The sequence below is a fragment of the Atractosteus spatula genome, chromosome 26 (assembly GCF_055471065.1).
Source record: "Atractosteus spatula isolate fAtrSpa1 chromosome 26, fAtrSpa1.hap1, whole genome shotgun sequence".
In the NCBI taxonomy this organism is placed as follows: domain Eukaryota; kingdom Metazoa; phylum Chordata; class Actinopteri; order Semionotiformes; family Lepisosteidae; genus Atractosteus; species Atractosteus spatula.
In genome coordinates, this window is record NC_142731.1 from 9,222,421 (window position 1) to 9,238,816 (window position 16,396).

Genomic DNA, 16,396 nt, shown 5'->3' on the forward strand with positions numbered 1-16,396 from the left:
GCTAACTGATATTATTGTAATTGATTAATTGACCAGCAGTGAGACTACAGGTGTCAGAGATCTTTGTCTCTTGTAGCACGTGGGCTTACATTGTAATCTGCCATGATTTTATTGATGTATTTTTAATGTTTGTGAGTCTGAAGAAATAACGTTTGAAATAGTCTATTTTAATTGCTTGCCACTTCCTCTCATAGCCACTAGAGGGCAGTGGGACGACACCACCCGTCGCTGTTACACTTCAACTGTCTAAACAACACCTACAGTATGACAAATTAGATTTTATTCATGTGTATTTAGTATAAACACTTCATTGCAGTGTACTTAGAGTAGAATACCCATTTATGCTGTTGAAAGCAGGTGCATTGGATCCTCAAAGGAAATTCTGCAATACGTGTGCTATTGAGCAAACAAGCAAAGGTGAACTCAACAGTCTCTTCACATCCGCAGTCGGTTTATGTTCTTGTGTCTGTGCCTGTTGACACAGCTGTTGAAATCAGACTATTGTCCATGTAGGTATAATGTTAAGAGCATAATACTGTGTACCCACTTCAAAGAACTGATCAGATAGTTATGAATATTGACCGCACCCCTTGATCCCAGGTCCCCACTCACACACTGCGCCCCAGACTCTTTCTAAATGGTGTGCTGATGAGGTGTTCCTGCGACATGCAGTATTGGCAGGATCGCCTTAGCTGAGCCCCGTCCTTTCCAGGGGGGTCGCTCAGTTGCTGCCTGTCATTGGGAGTAGACGGAGAATCTAGCTAGACTGTAGTACTGGAATTATCAGCCTTTAGGTGGAATTCAGAAGAAACGCCCCATTCCATTGCACACAGTGTCACATATGAGAATGTTGGCTGCTGCAGCCAAAGACTTAGTCATGTGACGGCAAATGCACAGTCCTTTTCGGAGTGGCCGCTATCTGAAGTTCAAGCTTATTGTCATACTGTATGTACTGTACTTGAGTACAATGAAAGGCTTGCTTGCGTGTTTTCCTCACATGACAAATGATCTAGCAGATGACATTAAAGATAGCACAACAAGTGACATTGCAGTTCTTGGAGATGGGAACAGGATATAACTGGTTTAGGTTTAACCAGCATTTAGATAGCACTGTGTGCAAAATTCGGCAGTGGCAGTATTTTCAGTTCAGTGCAAAAGAGAGGGGTGTCAGTGGGGGTAGAAGGATTTAAGAGGTGGAGTTTAGGAGTCTTGTGGCTGTGGGGTAGAATGCTTTCTTTGAACCTAGAGGTCTGGGTTTTTATACTCCTAAATCTTCTGCCGGACGGGAGAAAAGGGCATTCCCAGGGTGGGTTAGATCTTGACTATATTATTCGCCATTTTGAGGCAGCGTGTGTTGAAACTTGCGGGGATGGAAGGCAGTTCTGTACCAGTGATGGCCTCAGCTTTCCCCACCACCTTCTGTATCTACCCCCTGCATCTGCTCCCTCTGGCTAGATAGGGATTACATAACTGGTTAATTCGACACCAAGCGCTCCCATGTACAGTAATTGCCTTATCTGAGAGAAGCAGTGGAGAGTATCTGGTGCACGGGATGGGGCTCTATTATGTCTACTAGAACAATATGTGCGTGCCATTCATTTCTCTTCCCGAGTCAGGCTTAATGACTCGGAGATTATGTAAACAAGCAGGTGCCTTATTATGCATGACCTCTGGACGAGGTTATTTGCAACCTGATCTCAACTGAGCTCGCTTAATTCTACACGCTAGCCAGGCAGGTAATAATCTCTGTTGAGAACATATCCTGCAGAGGTTCATGACAGGTGTGAATCCTGAACACTCTGCGGGGTTTCAGGCTAGGGATTTTGAAGGTCACCCCTGGCACTCTCAGAGCCAGGGTGACCACCCCTGCTGTAGGGTTCGCTCCCAATCAATTCAGGCCTCACGAAAAATGGGGTTTCAGTATAATCATTATTTATTTATAAAATACATAAAATATTTATTTTTACAAAATCGGTTATCACATGCAATTCTCAGACAAAAAGAAAGTACTTCATGGTGCACAGTGTATAAAACTGTCCATCAGACAAAACACTCAGACAGAATTTTTTAACGAATGTTTCAGTCACTGCAGTAAGAATAACTGGGTGAAAACTGTGTTCAATTGGGCTCCGTCTTTGAAACAAGCTATTTAGACAAAGGCATCAAACTCTGTTCCTGGAGAGCCTAGTGTCTTCTGGTTTGTGTTCCAAGCTGAGCAGACAATTAAACAAATACCTTAATAGTTTAAGGATATTTCTTAACTGTACCTTAGAAGTACTGTAGAAGACCTTATTTATAAAACACACCAGAGCCTGAGCTTATGCAGCTAATTAAATAATTACACCAACTATGTAACTGAGAGCTCAGGTGGAACAGAAACCAGACGACACCAGACCTTCCAGGAACTGAACTTGAGAACCCTAACGTACACAGTAAATCGAGCTATAAATATGATAACCTAAAAAAAATCACATTGCAGAGCTAGCTTCCTGTTGTTTGGAAATAATTCAAGTTTCGATGATTGGAGACAGAAATTTAAGTCAGAATATGGAGAAGTACTAGAGCAAGGGTGGTAAACCTTAGCTCCTGGAGTCCATGCCCTTTCAATACTTGAAACGTTCCAATACATTAAGTGATAAATTGATCCTTAATTGCCTAATTAATGCAGGTGCTGCAGATGATCATTTTGATAAGGATTGGTTGGAGCAAAGAATTGCGATAGCCTGGAATCCCAGTGCCAGGACTGCCTGCCCCTGTAATAGTTTTCTGATTAGAAGATCCAACCGCTTGGTTTAGTTGTGCCAGTCTCATTCCACCGTACAGTACTGGTGCCATCACAAGAGCAAAACGCCAGCATGCAGAATCTTTAGGATGGATGTCAAGTCATTCGCTGAAAACATCTCAAGAAAGACCGTGGCAGTCAGCCATTTATCTCAAAAGAAGCCAGGGTATCGGCTTCGACAACATGGCTGAATAGCTAGCTCCACACTCCCCCCAAACCTTTGGGTTGAAACAAGCTACCCAGCCATGTGATAAAGGACTTAACATCTGCACTGTTCAGGAGCAACTCCCTCTCCTCCAGTCCAGGGAGAAGCTGAAAGGGTGATTTAATTCTGATCTGTTGTCCACAACTTAGCCATGTGTCAATTATACAAGACCTCTTTTGGGGGAAGTCCCGTTATGCTTGGAGAGAAAAAAAAACCCACAAATTAATATACAAAGCTTGCAAAGCTTGTCCAAACTTGTTTTTGAGATTGTTAATGTAAAGAAATCCATTGTTTTTTTTAATCTCCTTTGGGGCACCACGTCTCCGAGCTGGGCGATGTAAACCCAGCTCTGAGTTAATCTGGTTAAGGTTTGCCACACAGGCTCCTGGTGCTTCACCTCTGCTCCACTCCGACAGAGGGATTTGCAGTCGAGCTCTCCAAGCTATTTCTGTTCCACTGCCAAAATCCTTCAGCTTTTTATTAACCTCAAAAAAGCTCCAGATCAGTAAGCTTAACTATTGTATTTTTAAGAGATGAGAAGAACTGTTTTTTTCCTAGTTTTTTGCCTCTAAAATCCATTCTACTCCTTAGCATAAGCCACAGGGAACATATACTAGGAAGAATTAAAAGTATTGGCTCAAATACTCATTTGTTGTGTTTCTAATGACGCGCAGTATATTTTGCTCAGAAATGAAAAGCTTATACAATTCCCTTTTAATCATCGTGGTCCTAATTCTTAAAACTAAATTTCTTGGGGCTCGATAAAAATGTCTTTTTCTTTTAGGGTGTTACTCCAGATACTCCACCACAGAAATGCTGAAGCAAGGCCAGTCAAAGGTTATTGGTGGTTGACCAACTGCACTGCTTGGAACCTCCATGTATTCTGAAGTTTATTAAAATTAAATCTCATCTGTATGTACCAATTTAAATATTTAACATGGGAACTGAGGGATTAGGGTTAGGTGTTTTAGTTTTGTATTCCCTGCATTATGGTGTTGGAACCCACCTAGGGTGCTGGCTTTGGTAGGGTGCTTGTCTTTGTTCAGGGGGTGCCAGTGTGTGAGAGCTCTGCCTCCTGTCTCCTCACTCTCTCCCTGTGAAATTGTGATTTAAATCCACTGTCATGAGTTCTGTGAACAGGAATTACACACAGGTTGAACGTTTGGTGACTTGTCAGAGCCAAACAACAGCGATCTCTCTCTCCAGACACAGGCCTCAGGTGAGAGTGTATTTATTTCTGTGTTCACATTCCCACAGCTGGGAATGAGAGCAGGGAATCAGACCTACAGGTATTTAGTGGGCAGGTGCCCCAAGTGTGCAGGGAGCCGATCAAATCCAGAGGGTGGAATCAGGAGCACAGGGTTACCTCTTGTAAACCTTATTTTTGCTTGGCAGCACCATGAACTGTACGGTACAATATTAGCAAATTCAGCAAGTGTCCTAAATTGACTGGCACCTTTTATGTTGATTTAATTTTTAATATGATTGAATATGATTTTTGGGAGGTTTCTTTCTTCTCCCTCTCCTTTTCAAAGATTCGCCTGAAGGTTCATTTTTCAGCTCGGTGCACACCTAACCTGAGGTTTCACTCCTCGTTCCTCTTTCCTTCTCTGCTCCTGTGATTAAGGAGACCAACAGTGTTAAGGGGGAGCTGCAGTCCCAGGTTCCTAACTTTGTGAAATTACTGTACAGTCTCCGTGTTGTCACAAACCCCTGGTCTCGTCAAGGGCGAGATCAAAGTTCACAAGAATTTGCGATGTGATGGGGCCCTTCCTGCTCGCTAGTCACTGGAATGACTAATGTACTGTGATGTACAAGAGAAGAAGTACAGGTTGTGCAGTGGACGTTTCACTGTATAAATGTTCCAATGTGATCTGCATGCAGAGTTAACAACTAAGTAGTGTTTGTCTGCAAAACAATCTCAAAGGCGAGAGCAATATTTCTGTTGGATTAAAAGAGATGTATTAACAAGCCTGCTTGTTTACAGTGTAATAGGGTTGAATCATGTCACCAGAAATTTTGTTGCCTTGTTCTGAATCGCAGAATATCGCACTGCGCATAGCTGGAAATGTAGTCTATTTTGTGATGTAAATTGGAGGTTTTGAAAGTTTCTGTGTGCTTTTTACTTTCATTGTGGTTTGAAACGCACTCGTCAATGCTGATTCTTTCTAACCCCGAAATATGAAAATAGCGTTGCAGTTCCCCTTCCATTATGAAGCTGTCTACTCCAGCTGAGCTCTGTAGTTTCATTCAGTAAGATCAACAGTGAGGGTCTTGGCCTTCCAGCATCTCGACTGAAGTGGACATCAGACTGAGCAGCAGGATGAGGCCATCTGCAAGGCCAGGGGAGTCCCGGGACTCAAGCGATTGCAGTTGAACTAGGATGGGATTGAGGGGTACATTTCTGTACCTGTAGTGTGCCTTCCAGCTGGGGCTCAGCAATGAGCTCCAGTAAGCCTTTCCTGCCCCATGCAGCAGTAGAACAGTGTTGGAGCAAATCACCCAGAAGCAGGGAACAGGAAATGCTGTTTGGGAGGGGTCAGGGGACAGGCCAGCCAGGAGCAGGCGTAGTCTGTGTCCTTCCCCACGAGTCCACTCATCAATAACCAACGCCGAACGTGTCATATACTGTACAGTACGGGAGCGATTAAGGGCTGCGGCCTGTGTCCTGTGGAGGCGCACTGTGTGTCCAGACCCTGGACCATGCCAGTCCAGGATCTCGTCACCTGCACCCCCTATTTTTCGGCCTTGTGGTTCTCGTCGCTGTGCGTGTGCTCCGGGAACAGGTTGGGGTTCTCCGCCAGCGTGGCGCGGATCTTCTTCTTCTCCTTGAAGCGGCCGGAGTGCGAGACCTTCACGTGGCGCCCCCTGGTGGCGTTCTTGTCCACGATCTTCTCCAGGCGGGCGTTGAGCTGGCTGTCCTCGGTCACGCCCCCAGGCCCGCCCAAGGCCCCGCCGCCACCAGGAGGGGCGTGTCCAGCGTCCTTGTTGCCGTGGTTGTTGCCGAACTCGGCAGGAATCTCGTACAGGACCTTGGACTCTGATTTCTTCTTGCGCAGGAAGGTCAGCTTCCACCAGCTGTGTTGGGGGTCTGCCATGACCAGAGATGGACAGACCTGGGCTGGATACAAAATGCGGATAAAACACTGAAAGAGGTAACAATGCAATGACCACAGGTGGCAAAATAGTATTTTAAACATTATTATTATTACTAATCCGGCAGCTTTGTTCAGTAATGGATAGGTGCTTTAGACTCTTGATAAGAGGGTTGCAGGTTCACATCCTGGGTGGGTCACAGCTGTTGCAGTACTGACCCAGGTGCACCAGCAAGTACAATGCATGTATAATGCCTTGCTGTAGACTGTGGTTTTCAGTTCCTTATTTTAAATGACCTGAGAACTGATTTGCCTGATTAAATAAAGGATTAAAAATAGTCATTTTTTCAGAAACAAATCGGGCATCCTAATTAGGAAGAGGTAAAGTTTCCACAGCTGAAACAGTGTTTTTTTGCTTTACCTTTCAGCATGGAACAAACCTCCACCTGTTCCTTTGCGTGCTGACGCAGATCCCTACTTGGACATCCTAGCTATTTAGTTGATGTTATTATTTGTTGCTAATTAATGATAATAATAATTCCTGCTCTTTTCTGGACACTCCACTCAAAGCGATTCACAGGTAATGGTAGCTCCACCTGGATGATGCGCCAGTCTGCTCCCCACACAGCAGCTCTCAGAGCAGAGTGATGAAGCCAGTTCAGAGATGGGGTTAATTAGGAGGCCATGATGGGTAAAGGCCAGGGGGAAATTAGGCCAAGATGCCACGGCAACACCCCTACTCTTTTCAAGAGACACCCTGGAATTTTTTAATGACCACAGAGAGTCAGAATCTCAGTTTTACCTCTCATCCAAAGGATGGTGCCTTTTTTACAGTATATTGTCGCCCGTCGCTATACCAGGGCATTAGGACCCACACAAACAGCAGGGTGAGCGCCCCCTACTGGCCCTACTAACACCTCTTCCAGCTGCAGCATCCTTAGTTTTTCCCAGGAGGTCTCCCCTCCAGGTACTGACCAGGCTCACACCTGCTGAGCTCCAGTGGGCTGCCAGCTGTGAGCTGCAGGGTGATAGAGCTGCTGGCTGCATTAGCACTTCACTAAGACACCTCTGCAATGGAACAGATTGAAAAGGCCTGCTGGAGTCTAAATTGTTCACGTTTGCCATCCCGCTGCGGGTGAAAGTGGCCCATTACGTTTTGGTTATCGGCCTCTGCGGTTGCTGGTCTGGAGCAAATTTGAATGCGAGTGAAAGCGCCACTGCTTATCAGTTTTCCGCAGTCTAATTGGCCAGGCTGCAGCAGCGGATGCCTATTCCTGCTGGCGTGGGCAGAGGTCTTCAACTGGAAGGACCGACAAGCCCTCACTGTTCCCTCTCCAAAGAAAAGCCCGCACAGCTCAGCTGACTTCCTCGTCCCAGTGATTTTTTTTCCTGCCCGGTCTTTTGCATGCCATTTGAATGTTACAGAGGCTGATATCGCAGTGCTCTGGACCCCACGCGATCGGTGGCATTTCGTGTCACTCAACAACCTTGATGACCACTTTGTGCCCGGCCAGGAACAGGCCGGGTCCTCAGAGTCATGTTGGCAATGCGGTGAAGCAGCATGGGGGTGGAACAGGGATTCAGCTTCAGAATCAGAATTGATTTTTTTTTTATCCCCTCTACTTTTAGAATTTAGATCTTAGCGTACTGCTTTCCTTGGACGAGGGTAAAAAACACAGTCATGACTTGGTCTTCAGCACCACACAACAAAACACAGAACCAGACCAGGACCAGGACCAGGACCACTTGACTGAGCTGCATTTGCAGACAGTGCTTTTCATCCCTCCTCTTAAGGGCGCTCCGACCCTTTTGTATTTCAGTTTATTATGTGCACCTGCCCCCGTTATTATTTAAGCCTGGCACTCCCACTATTCCTGGCTCAGCATTGGAAGATGGACGCCCGGAAAGACTCTAGGAGAGATCTGACGGCATAGGCTTCAGGACGGCGTCCTGACCGTCTGAGTCCGGGGCTCAGAGCGCCTGGCCTCGTTTCCCTGTGTTAACTACTTGTTCCTGTTCTGGATCCCGTTCGGGACTTTAACTCTGTCTGTCTTGGATGGTTCTCCCGGCACCTGGACCCTGGACTGCGCCCTGGATTTCCCCCTTGGACTCTTTGGACTTGTTTGCCTGCCTCACGCCCCCCGAGCACCAGATCACCGCCGTCACGCCCCCCCCCATCTGTCAACCCGTCCTGATTCCTCTACGTCTCCTCCCTGTCGTCCTTCTTCACTTACTTCCAGATTATACCGTCTGCATAGGGTCCTGAACTACGCTTCACAGGAGCCCAGACCGGCTCCCATTACAGCATGTTTCTCAGCTCCCAGACCACAGCCCAGCGCTGATCGCTGCTGGAACCTTCCGTCACAGTACCGATTGAATCGTGTTCGTGCTGTGGGCCGCTTTGCAGTCTAAGCGCCCTTCGAAAGGTTGAGAAACAAAGTGTTGCATCTTTTATATCACGACTGCTTTGTGAGGCCACATTTTTCGTAAAGCTTCACAAATCTTTTCTCTTGGAGGCGCTGCCACGTCATGACTGTGGAGAGCGTCCTGTTTGCCGGGCTGGCACTCATCCTCTCACTACAGCGCACTGCCGGCTCCACTCAGGAAACCCCCAGGGACACCAGGGTTGAACAGAGAAACGCAAACCGGAGCACACAGGTGGAAGCTACGTGGAAGTGCGTTTAAAAAGGAGAACAGGAGGCACTATTTTCTCCAGAGTGCTGTGGGAGAAATGGGTGGATAAGATCCTGGACTTAATTAACTACTGATTACCCAATGGGCTAGGCTGACTGAATGGCCTTCTCTTGTTCATAACTGTTCTTATTTTCTTAACAACCTGTGCAAATTCAGGAGCCTCCTTAATCATGCTAGTTATTCATTCTTCCTGTGTTGTGGTTAGAGTAAAAACACTGAAATGTTAAAAAATATGCTACCTAGTCATTTTCCCCTGGTTTGATAATGGCCTGCCACAACAGGAGTCTTGCCTACAGACGCGTCTGTTTTTCCAAGGGCAAAGTTCAAGGGTCAGGTTGTTGCCACAAGGTGGCGCCTTTTCTCCTTGACCTGAAGCACAGGTCCTGTTCTTCCCTGTTAGCCGTGAGGAGAAGGAAGGGCAGAGGCTGTGTTTGCTCTGGTAGATGGATGGCGGAACATTATACCGTAACAATTTATGGCAAAGGAATTCCAGATTGTGAGAATTTAATGCAGACCTGAAATTTGCCAAAACAATTTTTGCGTACTTGTCTGGGAATTCTAGATATTGCAAAATGTAGTGAAGGCTCATGTTAGCAGTATCTTCCACTGTCTTGTTGGCCTTTTATGCAAACTGTAGAGTGAATCTGTAATAGTTTGGGGATAACGATATATCATGTGTTCCTTGACTTGTGCCCATCGGTCTGTCCTTCCCCTGATAAAGAGAATCTACTGGAATTCCTCCTCTCTGAGGAGACAAGAATCCTCCTCCTGGATTGCAAAAGGCCTCCTAGTTCTGAATGTTACCTTGCCTTCCCTGTAACTTGCAGTCTTTCACAGGTCCCAGCTGGAGACCCAGACTAACAACAAATTGTGATCACCAATGAAAATATGAAATCTCTCGCAGACATGGTGCTCGAAAACGTGAACTTTGGAAAAGAACGTGGATTTTGTCCAACATAGTAAGGATCAGCAGGGTTTTTTTTAGCCAAAGTGTTTGGGCCTTGTTTTGTGTACCTAGCCTTACAGTTTGAGTCTTTGGTTAGATTGGGAAAAAAAAGGTGCCGTCCTTTGGATGAGACTCTCAGTGGTTATTAAAAATCCCAGGGCGTTTTTCAAAAAGAGTAGGGGTGTTAACTCTGATGTGCTGGACAAGTTTCCCCCTGGCCTTTACCAATCATGGCCTCCTAATAATCCCCATCTCTGAACTGGCCTCATTACTCTGTTCTCCTCCCCACTGAGAGCTGGTGTGTGGTGAGTGTACTGGTGCACTATGGCTACTGTTGCATCATCCAGGTGGGGCTGCACACTGGTGCTGGTGGAGGGGATCCCCATGACCTGTAAAGCGCTTTGAGTGGAGTGTCCAGAAAAGCGCTATGTAAGTGTAAGGATATTATTATTATGACTGTTAACAAATCCTTTTATTATATTCTTATTATTTTATTGTAGTCTTAATTGTCTCAATTTTTGCTATTCATCTTTAAATCAATTCCAATACATGCTAGATTCAGATATCTGTCACTAAACAGAGACAGAGCGGGTCACCAGTCTCGTCGTGTTTCGGGAGCTCGGGCTGAGCAGTGCACGCAAGCAGAGGTCTCAGTACCTGTACGGCCAGCGAATTTGATGCCAAGCTGTCACCTGCCTCGGCAGGGAGTCTGAGTCATTGCTGAGAAGCTCTGTTTCCTGGTAAGAGACTGTGGGAGCCTTCCTCTGTAAGTTGTCAATGACCAACCACCAAGCTGCAAGTAATTAAAGCCTGCAGCTGACCCACTGCTTTATCGCTAATCCTCATTCTTACTACACAATTCTCCTTCAGCTGTCCTGTGTTCCAAACCTTACTGCTCAGCTCGGTACCTGACCTCTGCTAATTTCTTCCAAGGAGGAAGCGTGCGTTTTTTGCTTTGATTTACAGGAGCTGCTGACGTTTCAACGCCTGTGAGCTCTCAGCCCTGCAGCTCTTGTCTGGTTTTATTTTCCATGTTGGAAAGGACGCTTGCACATTAACGGTTACATCAAGTCCAAAGTGGCACAAAGCTAGATGATTTCAGTTATTCATCCACAGGGCAGGCTCACCCACAGCCCTGGTTACATATTAAAGCTGTTATATTGGTCACCTGCCTCTTCAAGAAGAGAGTTCCTGAGATGTGTGCCCGATGGATGCACCCCTCCTCCCTCCAGGTAATCACGAAGACGTTGCGTTCTGGTGGTTTTGATTATAAATCAAATATACATGTAAATGGTGAACGTGTCACCACCCGACCCCCTCTTCACTCACAGATGGCAGGGCCTGCAGGATGGGAGGTCACAGGGTCACGACCTCTCACCCGGTTCTCTCAAGGATTTGCCCCTTAAAGGCTCACCCATCTCGCCATGGAAAGACTCTTCACCTCTTCCCTGGTGTGAACTCTGGGTGGTATAATGACATGAAGTAACTGCTGGCTGCATTGAAGCTTTTTAATTACCCTTGTGAGAATCCCTGATCGAGATCGAGGGATTTTTACCACAAACTCAAAAAAAGACATTGGAAAATGTCTAAGTAAATTAGATGAAGCAATTTGGAGCCCAGCTAGAATAAAAACTGAAGGACACGGGTGTCCTGAAGTCTTACTCCCTGAGCCGTTTGGCACAGCTCTGCACGGCAGTCCTGTAGTTCGGAGGATTGCTGTGGTTTTCCTTTTACCATGCATTCCCTTTGCCTTGCTATCATTTCCCAATTGGATCACATATTCCATGTCTTCCTCTGCCTTGCTACACTTTCACCAGCCTCAGTGAACAGAGCCCTGTCCACCTGCTGTCCTGTGCAAGAGGTAACCGAAGAGGGTGCCCACTGTATCGGGATATGCATGAGCCATGATACTTCATTAACATTGCAAAGGCTGAGTCCGTGACCAACCACAGCCTACACCAGCAGAACAGTTGGCTTAAGAAACGGAACACAATCTGCTGCCATTTGCAGCAGCTCTGAGTGTGTGTCGCTCTCCGATCACTCAGAAGTAGTACTAAAGTGCTGAAGTACGGCTCAGGTGCCAGCATTTGCATGATGTAAATAAATGCCTCTAAGCCTGATTCCACTTTAGTCATAAACACACTGGAATAAAATGAAAGGCTTTACAAAATCTGACCCTGGAACCTTTCCCTCTTGGAATTTTTCTGGGAAGCAGGGAATTCCGATGCGCCTGAAGGCGAGGCCTTGGGGCATCCCCTCCATAGGGTCAAACGAAAGACAAAACAATTTTATTCTTCCCCGGACATAAGCAGCCGAGTGCAGGATTGAGCATTAAATTAAAAGTAGTGCTGTCAGTTTCTATAACTTCCATATATCTGGGTATTACAAAAACAGGCACACAAAGGCTCTGTCTCAGCAAGTCACTGAGAAGCCTGGATTGCAAGCATTGATATGGAAAAGCCAGCACTGGGTAAACATGCTATTAGTCGATTCAAAACTTATGCTCCCACTTTAAAACAGCCTTTAAAAGGCACCAGGACAGACAGGACCAATATCACCACCTGTGTGACTAGAGCAGCTTCAACAGGGGCGACAGAGGGAGAACTTGAGCCCAGAGCACTGATGCCCAGATAGGTGACACAAACGAGGCCCTCACCTGGCTGTGAAGATAGTTAAGGTGCTACTGTCCTCCGGGAGCCTGGGACGTCTTCTGTCAGGCGGAGAGCTGGGGGAGAGCTACAGCACGGGGGCAGGGCGGCTGTCAGCAGGCTGCTGCCCAATCATGGCTCTGTTCACCTTTCCCAGTCCCCCCAGGATAAAGCCAGGATCGAATCTTTCTGTTTTAATTCTCCGATCTGCACTTTCCTCTTTCTTGTACTTTTCTCCCTCTCCGGGCTGGTGTCCTTGTTTCTCTTTCAGCGTGTGTCGATTCCCCGGGAGAATCAGGTGTGTAGCAGCAGGTGCGTGACTCTCCCTCTCTCTCTGTCAGTCACACGCGCCCGGCTAACACACACACACACAAGCTCTTTCTCTCTGCCTAACTCACTATCTCTCTCGGCCAAGTTGAACATTAAGTCCAGCCCCTTGTGACTTGAGTAAATATTAGTGCAGTGCAATCTGGGAGGGGAAGATCGCACAGTATTATGCTGCCAGGAGCCAGAGCCACTGTTCTCTCATAATTAAGTTCTCTAATCCTGGTTTTCCAGTAAATGGAGCCAGAGGCCACCCGAGTCACTTTCACTCGAGTTAAGAATTATGCAATCCATGAAAAAAAAAAGAAGAATAAGACTGCCTGTATTTATAAGTAGCATTTGCTTCACGGGGTTGCAGAGATTAAATGAAGGTGAAATAAAAATGAAAGCAAAGTCGAAATGCAGGTGCTTTCCAGTGCGTCAGCCAGCTTTTGAGTTTGAAAAGCCTTCATTCATGTGGTGGAAGGCTCAGATGATCCTGAGTATTCTTCAATATGGATGTAACAGCCCTTCTTATTATTCAGCACACCACACCTAACGTAGGGCTGTTCTCATGTTTAGTGTAATAAATGTAATTTGCTAAACTTGAGTTATTTGTCAAAGATAATTCTTCAAAGCACATGGCCCAGCAGGGTGCCAACTGCTTGTGGTTATCACATCCTCCAGTGCCTTCCCGAGCCAGCTGTGTGCTGAGTGGACAGCGAGGGTAGGGTTTTGTTTTCTTGGGCTCTGCCCTGTATCCAAGCGAACGGCTGTTAAATATTAACCTGGGTAACGGGAGCCAGCAGTTTCAGGTGATGCCAGCTTTGCTTGCTATCGTTACCGTCGCCACCTGGAAAGCCAGCGAAGGGGCAGGCGACTGTCGAGGATGCCATTAAGCAAACGAAAAAAGAATATTAGCCGGAGTGAGAAAAAGGGAAAAAAAGAGTTATTAATAATTCATTGGGCTGACTCTTTTAACCAAAGCGCTCCACGGTTGTGGCCGTGTACTAGCACTGAGAAATACGGCTTTTTTTAGTGACTTGCTTTGGAATGTTAGTGTGACACTTCCTCAAGATTCAAGATTTCTTTATGTGCCACATACAACAAGTGTATTGGAACGCTTACTCGTTCAGCTGTCCCCAGCCTACAAAATAGGCACAAATGACAAACAGACATGGACAATAAATTTTAGACTAATTACGTTAGCATACAGCCGAGACAGGACATAGTGCAAACAGTGCAGTACCCTAAAGTGCAGGTGCTAGTATGTGCATGTGCTAATTTGAGCTGTTTATGATGCGGGCTGCTTGGGGGAAGAAACTGTTTTTGAATCTATTGGTCAGTGTTCTGATACTGTGATACCTCCTGCCAGAACCCAGGGGTGAAAGCAGATCGTGGCCAAGGTGAATTGGGTCCCGAAGTATAGCTTGAGCCCGGTTGTGGCAGCGGTCGAGATATATCAGGTGGATGGAGGGTAGCTTGGTCCCAGTGATTTTCTGCGCGGACCTCACAGCCCTCTGTATGGCTTTTCTGTCCTGTACTGTGGCTCCACTGTACCACACTGTAATACCAGCGGTCAGGACACTCTCAATCGTACTACAGTAAAGATGGGTGAGTGTTGTCTTGCTCATCCCCCACTTCCTTAACTGTCTCAGGAAGTGAAGGCGCTGGTGGGCTTCAGTGAGGATGCCGGCAGTGTTCTCTGACCAGCTCAGCCTCTCAGTGATCTGGAGGCTGAGGAACCTGAAGGTGCTGACAGTTTCCACTGGAGGCCTTCTGACTCATGTGACAAGCTACCCAGGCATGTTGCAAAAGCCATCACCTTGGCTACTAGCTACTTAGACCCCTAATCAGCTAAGCTGTAGGGCCCTCCTCTCGCTTGTAAACTTTCTCTGTTCTGATATCTATGCCTGACTTTGCTGTGGCACTTGAGACTTGAGAAAGAGTGAGACTTGTCTCAAGGATCACAGCGTAATTCTTCTGAAACGAACTGCAAAACGTTGCCGCTCTAGGGTGTACTGTAATTGCTCTGAGCTGCGAGAAAGACATTAGTCATTTGCTCAGAGAAAATGACAAAGGCAAAGGAGAGCCACAGAGTCTGGGAGCTCTGCAAATGTACAACAAAACCTGGAACTGGGTGGGGTGGATAAGGTGGGAGGGGCACAGCTTACGCCAGTTACGCCTGTCATAACACCTTGTGGAGGGGGGAAAAAAAATTCAAGTGAGTTAGAGAACCATGGAAATCTTATTGCCTTTTGTTGTATGGTGGTGACCAAAGGCATGTCCAGTTTTGGTGGCCGCCTGAAAGAAATGAACACCGAAACAGGGCAGATGTTCTATTGCATGGTCGAAGGACAGGAACAAGGCACTCTCTGCTATGACAATTTTCATGTGTAGGATCAGTCTGCACACTTCAGTGAGGCTGCTTTCAAGTCTGTTACTACATTTAGGCTCTCTTGTCCTACATGTCCTTGCACCGAGGAAAAAAAGGAAAATCATGGATCCTACCTACAGATATTCAATTTTCATCTAGAACATGTATATTACTGTACACTTGGATGATGTAGAATAGGGGAAAGTAGTAGGGCTTAATAAATTTGAAAGGTAACTGCCAGGGTGTCCAATGCCCATACCCACAGTGACTACAGGACACCTGTATCAGCTCGTTATTCTCTGTGCCTGATCGCAGTGGTTCAGATTGTGTAAACAGCTGAGCCAGTGCTCCACCCAACACACCTCACTGGAAAAGAGCCACTGCACACTGTTGGGGGGGAGTTGAACAGGGAACACACCTTGAATTCTGAGAACCTAACTGCTCCTCCTCTGTCCTCTGTCCTGGACGGATCACCGGGAAACTGAATGGCAGATTGCACTTTCTTTTCAAAACGTTGCCTTTGCAACATGACAACAGGAGAGTTTTTTTTTCAGTCTCCAGTCTTCCGAGTGAGTCACGGACGACAGGAGCCGTATTCTGCAGAAAGAGATCTTTGTCTTTCCTGGAACTGGCTGCCCGTGCCTGTTGGCTGTGATTTTGTACCACAAACGAGCTGAGGACAAGATAACTGCCCAGAAGCCCTGCCTGCAGAAGTGGAAAAGGGAGGAAGAGACCCACCATCCAGTGTGTGTGCCTGCATATTCCTGCGCGTGTTTGCCTTTGTGCAATCATTGCTGTAGTCTGTCATTGCAAACCCTTGTTGTTCACAACAACATTCTTCAAATCAGATCACAATCCAACAGATTTGACAGATCCCTACTGACTAGGGAAACCAGTTAATACTGGGGTTTTTCTAATCCTGGTGCTGGGAATCCCCATACATGTGATTTCTGTTTCCCATAAGCAGTCAGTTACATAATTGCAGACCTAATAACAGGTTTAATCTGAAGTCTGTTCACTGTTTCCAGCTCCAAAACGTGTAGGAAGAGGCTTTTTGGCTGTTGCCCTGCACTACCTTCAAATCTCCCACCTCTGAAACACGCACACATTCAAACCAAGTGGGAGAAGAGCTCAGCCACAATGAAAAAAGTGTGTCAGTCCCGGCGATCGAAACCAGGGAACGCCTGAATGAATACACTTTAGATAAGAATCTAACTCTCAGGTGAGACAGGATCTCAGAATGCGAATTCATTCTTTTCCAGATGGTATCACTTTGAGCCTGGGCTGTGTCAATCGCCAGGTGTGACCTCGATTCCCCCCCAACACTGATTCACAATTGATAAGGA

At 46.5% G+C, this 16,396-nt stretch overlaps 2 protein-coding genes across 3 annotated transcripts in view; one reads left to right on the top strand and one right to left on the bottom strand.

Moving 5' to 3' along the window:
• Positions 1-16,396, top strand: part of cdk5rap3 (CDK5 regulatory subunit associated protein 3) — a 35,775-nt gene that overhangs the window by 580 nt on the left and 18,799 nt on the right. The window contains exon 2 of the mRNA XM_088905936.1: positions 6,047-6,142. The gene's annotated coding sequence lies outside the window, so the exon portion shown is untranslated. The remainder of the gene's footprint in view (positions 1-6,046; positions 6,143-16,396) is intronic.
• Positions 1,911-12,885, bottom strand: prr15lb (proline rich 15 like b). 2 transcript variants are annotated; one of them, XM_088905939.1, is made up of 2 exons: positions 12,379-12,885; positions 1,911-6,103 (listed from the first exon to the last, which is right to left on the bottom strand). In XM_088905939.1, exon 2 carries the CDS (start codon positions 6,083-6,085, stop codon positions 5,723-5,725), a length of 363 nt encoding a protein of 120 aa, XP_088762065.1. In that variant the 5' UTR covers positions 6,086-6,103; positions 12,379-12,885; the 3' UTR covers positions 1,911-5,722. The 2 variants fall into 2 exon arrangements, with proteins under 2 accessions (XP_088762065.1, XP_088762064.1); XM_088905938.1 differs by having other exon boundaries at positions 1,911-6,108; positions 12,379-12,884.

Bases quoted from the DNA above. Each gene is read 5' to 3' on its own strand.
- prr15lb (XM_088905939.1), bottom strand. From the start codon at position 6,085: ATGGCAGACCCCCAACACAGCTGGTGGAAGCTGACCTTCCTGCGCAAG.